This window comes from Talpa occidentalis, unplaced genomic scaffold (genome assembly GCF_014898055.3).
Source record: "Talpa occidentalis isolate TD23 unplaced genomic scaffold, MPIMG_talOcc4v2.1, whole genome shotgun sequence".
Taxonomy (NCBI): domain Eukaryota; kingdom Metazoa; phylum Chordata; class Mammalia; order Eulipotyphla; family Talpidae; genus Talpa; species Talpa occidentalis.
The window spans coordinates 112,401,306-112,418,402 of NW_026555331.1; the positions used below are offsets into that span (position 1 = coordinate 112,401,306).

The 17,097-nt window shown below is 32.0% G+C and overlaps 1 protein-coding gene across 4 annotated transcripts in view; it reads right to left on the reverse strand.

Annotated features, from left to right (window-relative positions):
- RUNDC3B (RUN domain containing 3B) overlaps positions 1-17,097 on the reverse strand; it is a 101,024-nt gene that overhangs the window by 65,087 nt on the left and 18,840 nt on the right. For 2 of the 4 annotated variants that reach the window (XM_037510536.2, XM_037510554.2), the window contains exon 3: positions 2,854-2,904. The exons of the other annotated variants lie outside the window; for them this stretch is intronic. In XM_037510536.2, the coding sequence (XP_037366433.1) occupies positions 2,854-2,904 (51 nt within the window). The remainder of the gene's footprint in view (positions 1-2,853; positions 2,905-17,097) is intronic. 4 annotated transcript variants of the gene reach the window in all.

A 17,097-nucleotide genomic window follows, 5' to 3' on the forward strand; every position in this document is an offset into this window, starting at 1 on the left:
CCAAAAGATAACAACAAGACCTCTTACATTACAAGCTGAGAAACTAAACAACTAACAGAATGACATATTTTTATGACTTGTAGGATCTTAAATAAACCAACAGACTAAATGTGAAAACGACTTGGTTGATTCTGCCTTCCTTTTTATACCATGTGCATCATTTCCAAAGTGAAGTTCTTAGTTCAAAATAATGAAATTTATAAACTCAGAACCCTCAAACAAATTCCCAAGTAAATTGTTTGTATATCCTAAAATTTTATTTAAATAATTTCTACATCTATGAAAAGGATTTAATTTAATAGAAGGGTTCAATTGGTTGAGATATTATTTGAAGATCACTTTTACTTAAACACAGAAAAACTACTAATAAAAGGTGGACTTTTAATCTGTAACTAGTATCCAACAAAAAAATGAAAAAGCAAAGCTAAAAGACGATTATACCTTTAAAAACAACTATTGAAAAAAATAACTCCCAAGATAGTCCCATTTTCTTTAAAAAAAAATAACTACAGAAGGCAATCACACAGCATAAAACTGACCAGTCTATATTTTGAAGAAATTTCATTCCAAAGATAAGCTGTAACTAATAAAATTCTCTTTTAAAGATCTTGATGACTGTGACTGTATGACATGCTTTTAATTATATGTGTTCTTAGCAATTGCCTTTTTTTGCTTTCTAACAATGACAAAGTGTTTTAAAAATAGATTTCCATTTCATCAGGCCAACTCTAATTCATTTTACACACAGAAAATAAGTGTCCAAAAGACTTCCTACTACTAACCATATATGTGATGTTATTTTCCACTAAACTGCCTAAATTTCAGCATCTAAAAAATAACCTTACTTTCTGGGAATCAATGTTATTCTCAAACCGCTCCTATACTCAATAAGGTAGACATCTATTCATATCATGCAATATGTTCATTTTTTATCTTATTTTATGGCCAAATGAGATCTTCTAAGAACAGGAACTAAATTTTCTAAAGTGATTCTCTACTAAGTGGTGGCTAATGACATATCGTCTTTAGATAATATAAAATATAAATGAATCTGTTAAGTGACTTCCTCTCTCCACCCTTTGTAATTGTGTCTAGCTAGGTAAATAGCAAATGAAAAACATCTCACAAACTGAAGTTCTATTAGTATTTCAATACATCACTCAGACGACATTATCAAAGACTACTACCTTGGAACTACTATTCATCTAGACAAACAATAAAAGATAGTCCCATCAAATTTTAATAAGCCACTCTGACTACTGTAAGAGTTTTTAGATACTTAAAGGAGATAGGTTAGTTGTGGATTTATTGTTGCCATTAATTAATATTCACATACTTTCAACTTTATACTTTAAATTTTGTAGCATCAGAACTTATTTATGAAAGTCAGTTTAATATTTTCCATTTCTTGCTAACTAAAGTCCCTTTTTTGCAGGAGTTCAGAGTCTTCTTTTATAAAAAGTACTACTATTAAGGTACATATTTATTTTGTGACTTTGACTAATTTTCTAAGTAAAATCTCATATTAATGTTCTAAAACGATGTGAATTTAAACTTTAAAAATGATTTTATTTATACTTTAAACTGAATCAAAAGAAATCTAATCCTAAGTTACTCAATTGTATTTACACTATCAGCTCTGTATATTACTTACAGGATACCTTCATTTAGTAACTATGAATTATAGTTATTAATCTGTAAAATGTAATTATTTTCCTTTGTTACTGATGATGTCTTGTTCACTGGTAAGGAATTTATCACAAATAATAAAAGTATGTAACTATACAATAAATATTTGTCAACGCTTAAAAACAAAAAATTTAAGATTCACCAAAAATTTGGAAACTGAATGACAGCAAGATCTTTCTTTTATCCCAGTAATTTTACCATCTTTTCAAGAAGAGTACAAAAGTCCTTTCTTCTTTCTTCTCCCACTGGCATTTTTTTTTAACATAAAGCTTAAATATTTGTAGATTGAATTAGAGAACCAAAGGGTGAAGTCCATACATAGTGCTATACATAAATGTGTAGCCCTGAGGAATAAAGTGTAATTTGTTTCAACAGTGGTTAAGTTTACATGTAGGGACACAACAAAAGAAAGTGATTAAAATGATTACTTGTGAAACCAGAATTGAGGAAATATTTGTCTTCTACTTTATATCTTTTGTCCTACTATAATGTTTAAAAATAATGACTGCATTTCACTTCAAATTAAAAAATATAATAAAAATCTAGGTGTAAGTACAGAAACCTAGCTGTGTTTTGTATACAACAGAGTTCAGTAAAATATTTTTGACATAAGTGTATAAAGGCATGCATTCTAGATGGGAAAAAGGAAACTAAGAAATATGTTCCCACTAATGGTTTAAGTTCAGCAAAGCAGGTACTGCTGATAGCACCCACGGAAGTTTTACTGAGTGGCTTTGAAAATTTCACATAACTTCCCTGAGCTCCCAGTTTGAATGTAATACCAACGTTATCACACAGCACTTACAAATTAAGAAAATAACCAATAATTCTTATATCACTAAGAGTTAGAATAAATGTAAATAAGACAGATATGCCTGAGTAATAAAATCTTGATGAAAATCACAAACTTAATAGAAATCTGAAGGGGGTTACAAGGGAGAAGAAAGAGAGCAAACAGATTATTGTGTGGGTTTACAACACAGATTTTAATGTTAAAATTTGCATAAATATGTCTGTGCCCTCTGGATTAACAAAAACAGAATGCTTTGCAAAACCCATGCAACATACTAAAAAAGATCACTTAACTGATACAGCCCTCCCCAGTAAGTCAATTCCATGCTCCCGTGCAGCTCAGTGGCGGGAGACATCACCAGCATAGAGTACCTTGAAGAGGTATTTGGAGATGAGCCAGCCATCTGCAACTTTGGGATATCTCTTTAAAAAAATAAACAACAACAACAATACACAGATATTTAAGAAACCTGCCATCAAGTTTACAATTGCAAACTGAACAGTCCAAGTAAGATGGCTACAAATAATCTTGAAACAATAAACACAACTTTTACTTAGTAAGTAAAATGAACTCAAGATGAATTTGAGCTACACTCAGCATATAAACCAAGCTGATCCTTCATATATATTCCATTGGAGAAGCTAAGGTGTCTTTAAATCAGAAATAAATGAGAAGCAATTGCTCCCTGTTTACTTTCATTTCCATCATTCTCCAAATATGTTGAAAGGATAAAGACAGAATATAAAATGAGCAAAATGCTTGACGGAAATTGGTAGTCTTCTGTGTCAGAATTTATAAGACTGGTTAGGAAAATTACTTAATGAACTATCAGAAAGTTTTAACTTTAAAAATACTTTTTTTTTACTGTTAAGTTTTCTGAAAGTTATACAAAAGTACATTTTGAAGAGCATTCTCTTTCTTCAGTCTAAGATGAGTTAAAATGTATGTTTTTGTTTTTTCCTTAATTTTGAGACTAGCACTAGATATCAAGTAAAATAATGTTCAGTTTAACCAACAGTGACTAATGTCTACTCTAGGCAAAATACTACTGTAGAGCTTCCAATTATTGTTTAACAATCACATCTGGAAAAGCACTGTAAATTCTTGCAATTTGTTTGGAAATTCCTAGTATAATTATACAGGAAAATTACAAAGCCAAATTTCTGAAGTCACATTCCTAAAAAAAGGATATTTTCTTCTCTCATAAGCAAACACTGAAATCTCTAATAGAACATGATCCCACACCTTTCCAAATATTTAGATCATTTCTGAAACTAAACAAGAACCAAACACATAGAGTTACCAATGTTTTATGAAAAATGGAAGGAAGGCGATATATACAGTTGTGCTACTGGCTATATTTCTACCATATATTCTCTATACTCCTAACTTCATATGCAATATTTAAAAAAATATTACATTTGCAAACACATGTCCAAAAAAATTTATAATTTGGTATCTGAGTTCATGGCTATATTAGACATAATATCTTGCTACAAGTACAATAAACAAAAATAAGTGTCTCAGCACTGAAATGTAAATCAGAACATAATGCTTTTCATTGCAAATATTAATTATTAATGTTTAAATCACATTTACTGTGTATCACCACCCTGAAAATCAAATTATGTATCTTATTTGTAGTTATTAGCGCAGTCAGAAGGTTACCAAAGTAAAAACAATTTCCAAGAAAATCTTAAAGAAATTTTCTTCAAAAGTGTATCAAATGAGATATATCATGTCCAGATTTATGACACGGCTTAAACAATCTGTGATATAAAGTGGGAAATAATTACTGAATCAATTATAAGACTCAATTTATAGATAGACTTTTTTTAAGCTGTTAATATTAGCATTTATGCCCTGATTATGCATATTATTTTGATCTTGGCTGTGAAACATCTTGTGAAAAGTTTAAAAATTAAAACATCTTCACTTATTTGCAGACATTAACTGCTTTAGTCACAACTTGATATATCACGCTATGTAAGTTATAAGCAACCAGAAGCATCCACAACAAATGACAACCGACAACCCACTAGATTCCAGAATCTCGAAGTTGTAGTAAAATTGCCATACCCCTCCATTTGGGATGGGAAAGGAGAGGCACGGAGAGAAAATGCCTAGACCCAGCATATCGCTGTTCCCCAGAGCCTCATGTTGATCTACTCCTTTGGCTATAGATTATATTTGATAGATGCAGGGAAATGAGTCAGTTGGTTTTCTTGGTTATGAGTTCTTACTGACATCCTCAAAAAATAAGAAGGAAAAAAAATGAAGTGGTAAATATGTAATGTGACTGGGGTGAATATTTTTCATATAAAATTAAAATCTTTAGTGTAGTTGCCACTAATGCAGAAAATGTTAGTAACAAAGTTCACATTATTTTAAAGTGGCCCAAGGAATGCTTGTCTGCAGAAAAAAAGTTTTTATTAGCAACTAAAATAAAATCCTTTGTGTGAAATATATAATGTTAAGAGAAAGTAAAACTGTATTTTACCATTAAGTAGCTTAGAAAAACAGCTGAGACAAAACCAAGAGTCAAGTAAACAGAATATGTTTTGTTGACGAACAAAATCCATTCAAATGTTCCATTATAATATTATATATAATTATATTAGTTATTTAGTTTGTGAAATTCTAGCCAAAAGAATCTCTTGGGAGATGAATGGAATAAAAGGATGAAGTTGACCCTCATTCTAAAAATATTACTGACCACTGCTTTAAATGATTGAATTTACTTTGGTAATGAGACTGAATATAACATTTTCTCTTCCATTTTCTTTCATGTTAGCACTTGTTCCAACTTCAGCTTTCTATTTATTTCAATTATGTTCGTGACTGAGCTGTTCTGATTGAAATAATTTGCTAAATGTAGATGGTGAATATTTCCTTTGCTACATTTATTCTAATTCTCTCTAGATATGTGTAAATATATATTTCTAATAAAGTAAAGGTACATGACTTTGTTTATAAATGATCCAAGATGGATTATTAAATATACTCCAAGTATCAATTTGTAAGTTAATTACTATTTGTAAGGCAACCAACAAATTTGATAATAAGTTACCAGATAGTAATATGCAATACTCAAGTTTTCTTTTTAAATTGTCAATATCAAATAGAATATACTCTATTCTGTGAATGAAAATATTAATGCAAGTTCTTATTGTTTGAAACTCTGAATCTTCAACCATGTTATTTATATAGAGGAAAAAAAATTTAATGAAGCAATATTTACAATTGCAACATGCAGTGCAATCTAGTGAACAACAAAACAATGTTATCTTTTATATGCAGCCATTTTTCATTTCTTAATAAGTTTAGAAATTAAAATGTAATATTATATATAATTTATCTTAAAGTTTTAAAAGGCTGATTTAAAAATACCATTTATTGGAAGATGATAGGTGCATTAAAAATGGAAGTATTTGTTCACCAATTCAACAATTTTTAAAAACTGAGTACCAAAAATATACAACTATGTTACATTTTAAAAATCATAGTGACTTTAAGGAAAGAAATGTAGGAAAAAATTAATAAAGTAAAAATATTAGGTTATCTGAATGAGCAACTTACTGAAATTAAAAAACCAGAAAGATATAGGAACTGAAATTAATATGATGCCCTCAAAATTAAAGCAAGTCCACTAAATTGTGGTATCAATTTAAATGACTCTTGAAAATTCTGGTTTGTTTGTAACATATAAAGATAATTTAGTCCATATCTCTTAGCAAGTACAAATATTTGAGCTATTTTTTTGCTCTTCACTCACAAATGCCTACAACAAATGTAGTAATTAAGAGTATCATGATAATCAAATAGCCGTAAACAGAAATAACCAAATATGCAGAGTGTATGTTTTAGAATTTTAGACATTCAAAATTATATAAAACGTTACAATACTAAGACAAGTAAAATATTTCGGAGGTTTCAAAACTGTCAAATGAAAAATGATAAACATAAAATAATAAACTACCAAGAGAAATAGTGTAAGAAGACTAATCTCAAGAGAGAAAAAAGTCATTACTGATCAAAATGTGCTATAAAAAAACTAGTTCCATGTGATATAAAAAAATTAGTTTTTTTCTTTTCTAGGGTAATTAAAAAACTCACTTCACAAAAGAAGGCAAAGTCAGAGTCAGGAAATTAGGAAAAACGATTAATGAGTATGAAAATACAGGGCCTCCCCGGTGGCGCAGCGGTTGAGCGCTGGGTTGCGAACCTGCCCGCGGCCTCTACGGCACTGGTTCGATCCCCGTCTGCTCCCCGGCCACCAGAGGAGGGTCCCACATGGCGCGCAGACCTCTCCTGCCGCCCGCTGCTCCCCTCAGCAGTGTACTTCGGTCCTTCTGCCTGCTCTGCTCCCTTCTCTGGCTCTGGTGAATTCTCTCACCCTCCCGTGCTTCTGGCTGTACCCAGTGCATGTGTAAACAAAACAAACAAACAAACAAATAAATAAATAAACATGCCTCTATAAAATAAAAAAAAAAAAAAAAAAAAAGAAAATACATTCAATTTCATGGGCAAACAAATACAAATTAAAATATCAAAATATTTTTATATATTACATATTAACAGAAGGCCAAAAATATTTTCCCATTAAGTTAAAATTTTTAAATATTAATTAACAGTACAAGGAGATTATGAGAAAAATAACAATCACATATATTATTGTAGGTTCAACCTTTCTGGTAGACAATATGACAACATATATTAAATATAATATAGTAGATATATCAAACTGTGCATACCCTTTGGTTTCAGTAATTGCAATTCTAAGAATTCATTAGTTCTTATTTGTATTTGGGGTAATATTTGTTTACAATGCTGTAAAGATTCTAAGATTACATTTTCTCTCCCTGTGTGCCACCAAAATGTCCATTTACCATGCACCAATCTGCCCCTCTTGAATCTAATCCTTCCCCTGCCTTCCCCTATGTTGGCAGCCACCATTCTGTTGTCAGAGTCTAAAGGTTTGGTTTTTTTCTTTATATTCCACAAATGAGTGAAATCATAGAGTTTTGTTTTTCTCCTTTAACTTATTTCACTTAACATAATACTGTCAAGGTCCATCCATGCTGTCACAAACGTCACATCATTTTTTATGGCTGAGTGGTATTTCTTTGAGTATGTATACCACAGCTTCTTTATTCATTTCAATGTCATTGCGCACTTGTATGTTTTGATATCTTGGCCATTGTGAATAGTGCTACAATGAACATAGGCGTGTATATGTCCTTTTGAGTTAGTGTTTTCATATTCTTCAGATAAATATCCAGAAATAGGATTATTGGATCACATGGAATTTCTATTTTTAATTTTAAGGAATCTCTATACTGTTTTCATAATGGTTGCATCAATTTCCATTCCCACCAATAATGAACAAGGGTTTTCCTTTCCCTCCACATGCTTGCCAACTTTTATTCTTTCTTGACTTTTTTGATAACAACCTTTCTAATTGGTGTGAGATGAATTTCACTATAGTTTTAATTTGCATTTCCCTAGTAATAAGCAATATAGAGCATCTTTTCATGGTTCTATTGGTCATCTATATATCTTCAGTGAAATGCCTATTTAGATCCTCTGCCTATTTTTTAATAGTTGTTTATTTTTTATTGTTCAGTTGTATAAATTGCTTATATATATTGGATATTAACCTCTTATCTGATAAATGATTTATCAGTATCTTCTTTCATTCAACAGGCTTTTCATTTTAGTGACAGTTTCTTCTGCTTTGCACAACACTTTTAATTTAATATAGTTCCATTTGTTTATATTCTCATTTCTCTTGCTGCAAGAGACACATTCACAAAGACATCATTTAGACCAATGTCAAAGAGCACTTAACCTATGTTTTCTTCAATGTACTTTATGGTTTCAGGTCTTATATTCAGTTATTTAATCCATTTAATTGATTTTAACCCATTAGTTGATTTTAACATGTGACATAACATAGTGATCGAGTTTCATTCTTTTACATGTTGATTGGCTGCTTTCTCCAGCGCCATTTATTAAAGATACTTTCTTTATCTATTGATTCCTCTGTCATAAATTAGCTGTCCACATAGGTGTGATTTTTTTCTCCCTAGGCTTTCAATTCTATTTCATTGACCTGAGCACTTATTTTTATTTCAATAACTTTCTGTTCTGATTATTAAACCTTTGTAACATACTTTGAAATCAGGGAGAAGAATGCCTCCACTTTCATTCTTTTTTCTTGGAAACGTTTTGAGTATTCAAGCTCTTTCATGGTCCTATACAAATTTGAGGATTTTTGTGAATACCATTAGCATCTTAATAGGGATTACACTGAATTTGTGTTCTGCCTTAGGTAGAATGGCCACTTTGACAACATTGATTCTTCTGATACATGAGCATGCAATGTCTTTCTATTTCATTGTGTCTTCCTTAATTCTTTCAATAGTGTCTTACAGTTTTCAGTGCATAGGACTACACTTCCTTGGTTAAATTTGTTCCTTGGTATTTTATATTTTTTTGATGCAACTGTGAATGGCATTGATTCCTCATTTCTCTTTCTGTTAGTTCATTATTTATAATAGAGAGACATAATGGGTTTTTGCATATTGATTTTGTAGTTTGAAACTTTTACTATATTTGATTATTATTTCTAATAGTCTTTTTGATAGAGTCTTTAGAATTTTCTATGTATAATATGGAAATACATTTAGAAGAAAAGATACATGTTCAAGCAAAAATGTATAAATAAATGTTTACAGGAGCATAATTTATAAGAAAAAATATTAAAACAATCTAAATGTCCATTAAATTATTAGCAGATAAACAAAATATGGTATGTGACATATCCATATTAATAGAATATTATTACACCATAAAGAACAAAGTACTGATACACACTATAACATGGATGAACCATGAAAACACTGGTAAGAGAAAGATGTGAGACACAAAAGGGCACATTCATATGAAATGTCCAGAATAAGTAATCTCTAAAGATCAAAATTAGATCAGAATTTCTCAGGTAATGGGGGGAGGAGAGAAAAGGAAGCAAACACTTAATAGGTATATAGTCTTTCTAAGATGATAACAATATTCTAGAACTAGACAGTAGTAAATAGTTAAAATAGTGAATTTTAAGTTATATGAATTTAACATCAAGTTTAAAAATACTAAAAAATAAAAAATAATGAAAAGTACAGTATGGTAATGACAAAATACCTACAATATAGCAAGGGTAAAATACAGTTGATATGAAAGAAAATATACACATACACATATCATATATATAATATATATGTATATACACACATACTCATAGGAATTTACATATATTACACACATGACAGATGAGCAAATTTGCTACCTGCAATTCTATCTGGGATTTCTAGAAGTTTTTATTTAGAGCCTACATCTTTATAACTGAACCTTTCCTCCCTTTTTTGATGAAGACAGAAGGCAAAAACTGGTAGCTCAATAAGACAAAAATATATACACACAAACAGGTTACATTAAAGAATTAAAATAGAAAATTATTCTTTCCTTACTTTCCTTCTTTCTTAGCATAGTAGATCATTAATAAGAATGCAAAAAAAGTCAAGTCGTCTACTTTACTGTTACAAGATAAATTCTTAAAATGAAGAAAGAGGCTTTTCAAAAGGTATCATAAAAACAAGAGAATTATAACATTTAAAAGAAAACATAGGAGTATGATTTCAAAAAGGTACAGAAAAAATGTGGAAATTTGATACCTAAATGTTTCCAGTTACTAAACTTGTTCACCATGCATGCTCTAGACACTAAGTTGTTTTTGTTTTTTTAGCATCTGCATACTTACTACAGAAACTTAAATTTACCATAAAACATTAATATAGAGATTAATTTTATTTCCTATACAATTTAAGATATTGTAACAAATATACCATAGATGTTTCAAGAGTAACTTGAGTATTATGATTTTCTGAGACACAAAATCTGCTGAAGCGTTCCTTAAATTTTCAAGTACATAACTTAAAAGGGTGTTTCTCTGAGAGACCTTGTCCATTGTCTACAAGCCAAGGTCTAACCTTCAGAGTTACTTTCTTATCTCTCATATCATGTTTTGGCCTGAGTATATGGGTTTTTATTGAATGAGTTGTGTTCATATGCTACAACAGAAACAATTCAAGTTTCATTTTGTATGCAAACCAAGAATCAAAAGTTGGAAAACCTTCAAAAATGAACAAAGAAAATTCAAAAGCCAAATGATCAGGTTTATCTTTACCCATTGTTTCTAACAGTGTTTATACTTCACTTCAAAAGGTGGCCTCATGGGGAGGTAACTATTTATCATCTAAGTCAGGAAGAGCTTTGAGGTTCAAGCCAGTGTTCCTGACCAATGCTTAGGTATCATAACAGTTCGATTGGACTGGATAACTTCTAAAATGTCAAGCAATAGGCATTCTAACTCATTTTAAGGGTCTGAATCCAGATGATGCTATTAGGGAAAAAAAGTCAGATTATCATTCTTGCATCAAAATTCGATTTTTCAACAAATATTCGCTGAATGCCTACTATATGCCAAGCACTGTTCTTCAGATTTGGATATAGAAACAAAATCAAGATCTTTGCCATGATGAAGCTTACATTTCCAAGGAGGTAAAGACAGATTGAAAAAAAACTTAATAAGTAAATCACATAATATGTTAGAAATTAACAGAAAGGATGTCAGTAATAAGTTCTACAAGTTTTGGATATATAAACAAAGGTCTTTGCCATGATGAAGCTTACATTTCAGAGGTGGTAAAGACAGACAATAAACTTAATAAGTAAATCAAATAATATGTCAGAAATTAATGGAAAAGAGGTCGGTAGTAATTGGGGGTAAAAGTATAATTTAATTCAGGGGAGGTGAATTATAATTTAAACTATGATGAAAGAGGCCATAAAGAGGCCATAAATGGTTAACAGTGGGGTAGTTAACCATTCTGATATCTAGAAGTGTGATCAATTCAGGGGGAAAAACCAGTGAATGGTACACTATGGCAGGAATGTGTCTAGTACAGTCAAGGAAAAGCTTCTGCACAGTGAAAGAAATGCCGCTAAAACTAAAAGCACCTTAATGAATGAGAGAAAATATTTTTCCAGCAAGGGACTGATATTCAAGATAAGCAGAGAACATATACAACTCAACAAAAAAAGCAAAAATGAATGACTGAAGAACTAATAGGCAACTTCTCCAAAGAAGACAGAAAGATGGTCAACAGGCACATGAAAAAATGCTCATCATCACTTATCAAGGAACTACAAACCAAAATCACAATGAGATACCACTTCACACCTATAAGAATGACCCATATCAAAAAGACCAGAAACAACAAGTGTTGGTGAGGTATAGGAAAAAAGGAACTCTCGTCAACTGTTGTTGTAATGTAGACTGGTCCAGCCCCTATGGAAAACAGTATAGAAGTGCCTCAAAATATTCATAATGGAGCTACCATATGACCCAGAAATTCTACTCCCAGGTGTTTATATGAGGAATAAAGAAACACTAATTTGAAGGGAAATGTGCACTCCTATGTTCACTGCAGCACTATTTATAATAACCACACTATGGAAACAACCTAAGTGCTCCACCTAAGTGAAAGAGAGGAGGAGTAGAAAATTGTGGTATACATACATAATGGAATACTACTCTGCTATGAAAAACATGAACAATTGCAACAATATGGAGGAAATAACACTTCATGATATAAGTCAGGAAAATGGTAAATACTGGATGATATCACTTACATGTGAAATAAGATTTAAAAAATAGGCTCAGATGAAACCAAATCAGTAGCCTATAAAACTGATTGTGGAATCAGGCAACAACAGGGGCAAAGGAAAATTCAGTGTGGAAGGTGGCACTATGGTAGAGGACTGTGGGTGCCTTGATGGTGGGTATTATATGAGGACATGCATTTGAGGATGTGTGACTCTATGTATCTGAATTACATACAATGTTGTAAACCAATGCTACCTCAGTAAAAGGTATTTTAGACTAGCAAAAAAAGTTTCTATTTTCAAATATGTCAAAATAAATTTCCAAAAACACATAAGCCAAAGAAGACTAAAGTAGAAATCACTTAAAAATGAGTATGAATAAAGTTTTAAATATGCAAAAATTATTTGCATACCGGAGACAAGCCTGAGCGTTAATGTAGTGAGTATTCCACATTAACAGAATTCACTCAAAGAAGATATGATGCAAGACGTAAAGCTGCCATGAGTATACATAAATGATCAACAAAGCCATTAGGTTATTTGAAAGACTAATAAAATTGACAAAATCAGGTTCACGAAAAGAGAGAAAAGGAATTATAACTGATATTAAGGATGTAAAAACTGACCAACTAGCTGGTATACATGTAGAAAATAATAGGAATTTATTGATGGAATATTTTGGTTTTACTCCTCAACAGTAACCTGAATTAAATATTTCACGTCCTTCAGAGGAGGGGGATGGCTAGCAAATGATGAGGGTAGGAAGTAGGTGTTTTAAAAATAAAATAAAAATAGAACTTTAGCTTTTAACAATGCTGTAAAGATATGGACATATGCCTTAAATTTCAGACTTTAGTGAGCTTTAACTTTTTAAACAATTCAGTAGAATTTCTCTATTTTAAGTGTTTCATATTGAAAGGAAAAACTGCATCTAATTAGAAATCAAATAATTAAGTCTACAGAAAAAACAACCACCGTAAAACAGAATACAGACTGAAAGAAATCAACGACCCAAACTGACACAAGCATTAAAGAAAGTGAATTAGTAGTTAAAGAGCATGCATACACACTCCACTTCACCCAGAATTTTTATTGGTGAATTCTACCTAATAAAAGATTACAACTTTAGGTAAGATTATTCCAAAAGACTAAAAAGACAAAATACCTCCCGTTCATTTAACGAGGCTAATACAATCTTGATAACAAAACCAAAACAAGTACAAAGCAAAAAAGTTACACATATTTTTCTTATAAACACAGAACCAAAATTATAAAGTATTAGCAAGCTAAATCCTAAATATAGCAAGGTATACTAAAACAGTGCATGAGGCTCAATTTAGATTTACCCCAAGGATAGATGATTTAAAATAGAAAAAACTATTGCTGAAATTCTTCACGTTAAAAAATTCAAGGAGATTTCTGGGTCCAGATAAGATAAAGCAGAAGTACCTTCCTACCACTAAATACAGTGAAGATCCTGGAAAGTTATATACAAAATGAACATAAAAGATCCTAGGTTTTCTTTCTGCCTCATACGTCAATAACCTGAAATAGTAAGCTCACCTCTCCTCTTGAGTTTTCTAAATTCTGTTTGAATATGGAAACAAAAATACTAAGACTAGTGTGGCTCTGAATTATATAGGAAAACGTGGTTCTAAATTTTAGACAAATTATATTTTTTAAAGATGTATTTATGCATACAAGAACTGGGGCTTAGGCCAGAGGTGCGGGGGGGTAAGAGGATTCACCAGAGACACAGTGGGGAGCAGAACAGGCAGATCTACTGCAATACACTGCTGAGGGGAGCAGCAGGCAAGACAGGAGAGGTCTGCTTCATCATGTGGGTTAACTCCCTGACCAGGGATTGAACTCAATGCTGCAGTGGCTGGCGATAGCTTGTCAGAGCTATGATTTAATCCCTGCACCACCAGGCAGGCCAATGTAGAGAAAATATTTTAAAAAAATTACATTATAAATGGAGGAGAGTAAAGAAACATGAGAAAGGAAAGGTTTTTAAATTTCAGACTGGATAATGATGATGCTAGTAGACTGCAGTAAGTTATGCACATATAATGTAATACCTAGAACCACTAAAAAATTCATACAAAAAGATACACTCAACAGAGATAAATAAAAATGGAGTTCCAAAAGTGGTTCAAGTAACCTACAGGAAGATAGGTGTAAGAAAACAGAAAAATAAAAACCAGAGGAAACACACAAAGCTAAATAATATGGAAAGTCTATTGTATTTACCCATACTTTTGTTTATCAAGTTATTCTTTCCAAAAGTTCCTTCTCTTATAATTTCCTTCCTGTTGGATATAGGACTTTTTTGTTGACATTTCTTTTCTTTTAGCACTAGGAAGAAGTACTTCCATTGTTTCTAATAAAAATCTGCTTCCTTCTCACCTCCATGGTTTCTGATGAGAGACCTGCTATCAGTCAAATTGGTTTTCCCTAATAGACAAAGTATTGCTTTTCTAGCTACTATGAACCTTTCTTTCTCTTTTCAAAAGTTTAATTATATGTGTCTTGATAGGCATCTCCATGAATTTATTCTGTTTGGGATTCACTTGGCTTCTTGAATCCATGTTTTTCTCTTGCCAACTTTGGATAATTTTCAATCACTATTTCTCCAAGTATTTTTTGAGTATTTTTCTTTCCTCTTTATCCTTTCCATTAAGGACTCTGATTACAAGAATATTTGGTCTTTTGTTGTAGTTCACAGATTTCTGAAGCTCTGTGCATTTTGGGGGGGGGGAGGGTCTGTTTTCTATATTTAGACTATTTGATTACTGTTATTTAAATTAGAAAACTTCTATGTTCCATCTTCTAGTTCTGATTTTTTCCTCTGTCCCCTTCATTTTCCTGTTGAGCCTTTTAGTTTTGGGTTTATTTAGTTTTGGTTCGTATAGCTTCTCTGTTTCTAAAGTTTCCTATGTTTTCATTTGCTGCAAGCATGTTTGTCACTGCCCCATGAGGCATTTTTATCATGACTATTTCATAACATATTGACGTCAGTTATCTTTTGTCATCTGAGATAATTCTGGTCTTCAAATGTAATACACACATGCTCATATTATTTTATGAGACTCTGGAAGTTATTTAAACTTTTTGTGTTAACTGACTTTTTATATTACTGCAGTGCAAGAGAAGGTGGTATTTATAAGTATTTCTGTGGTATTTATAAGTCATTACTTTGTCACTGCCAAATGTAGTGAAAGTACAAGTTTCCCACTTAGTCTCTATTGACACAAGGGAAAAGTCCTCATTACTGCTAGGTGTAGTTTTCCTAAGTGGTCTCCACTGCAGACAGCCTTTTTCCTACTAGATGACAGTGAAGGATGTAATTTTCCAATAGACCTCTTCTGATACAAACTCAATGTGGCAGGGAAGCAGCACCTCATTACTGCTGGGTGGGGATGGAAATTCAGGCTCTTCATGGGTGCTGGGCAGTGCAGGAGGAGGTGGGTAGAGAAGCCTCACAGCCATCCAAGAGGGAAGAAGTCCCAGCTCTCTACTTGGTCTCCTCTGATAATCACTCTGACAGTGGTGTTAAGGACACCTCATGATACTTTTTTGGTCTAGGTGGGGAGTAATATCAGAGCCTTTCTGGGACCGCAGCTATGTGAAAGTCTTCCATTTATATTATCTTTATCTTGTTAGGCTGTTTACCTTGTATTATCTTGTTAGGTTGTATTACCGGTCTTCTAGCTAGAGCAAGTACTTGTCAGCATTTGTATTCCTGTGCCTGTTAACTTTCCCAGGTCACTGGTTTACTTAGCACCAGTTCTGGATATATGAGGCAACCAGAAAATCTAAGGAACCTAGCATCATGTCATTCCTAATGTCCAGCAGTACCTAGAGAGTCATCTTTCTTATTTCTATCTTTTGGAGTCTCCTTGAAATGCTTTATGTACAATGTCCAGGGTATCTGATTACACTTGGGAGAAATACAGAAAAATATGACCAACTTATCTTCCTGAAAGAAGAAGTCCTCCTAAATTTCATTTGGTCAGTTGCATCATCCATCTCTAAGGTCAATAAGAAAGAAAATAATACTGCATTTTTCCTATCAAACTTGAACTCAAGCAACTAAAGAAAAGTAATAGTTAAAATTTTTAGAAGCCTTGGAATTTTACTTGGCCTCAACTTTAAGATGAACCAAAAGAGTCATAGGGGAATCAAAATGTAATCTTAAATTCTGACTGGTACAGAGATTAGGGCTATCTGAAGCACTTTCCTCAGGTGAGTACAAGACTTTAAGGGCAATACTAAAAATCTATTGATAAACCAGAATATTAACTAAGATTGTGGTTGTTCCAAAAGACTGAAGAACTAGGGTTCTTGTACAAAAAAGAAAATGGGAAACTGAGAACAAAGGGTTATATAATAGTAACCTTTTAATATTTATTAGCTGACAAGTGAAAAAAGTGACCAAAAATAGATCAAGTTGCTTCATTTACCTAAGAAATTTCTAATTATTTGAATTGTCCCAAAATATAATGGACTGCTTATCCTAAGTACCCAGATAACAGAAGTATTAAAAGACTATATATCTGCTAGTTAGAAAGATTGCTGAGTGGACTGATTCAGCAAAAGAGTGACTAAAATGGTGATTTCTGATTTATAATCCATGGTGGTATCTGAAGTGGTGCTGGGAGTTTCTGGGTAGAATGGGATTACAGCTGAGCAGGCAAAATGAATGATTTCCCCACCCTGCTTTAATAAGACATTCCATTTATGTATCCAGCAGCTTCGGTGGTTGTTATTAGGGTAGGTGAGGACAGGGTGGAGAAAGGAATTATGATTTAAAAAGAAAAGTTCAAAAATTACTGAACTGAACTTTGAATTTTATATTCTGTGATTAATTCCTAATCCTCAGCTAATAT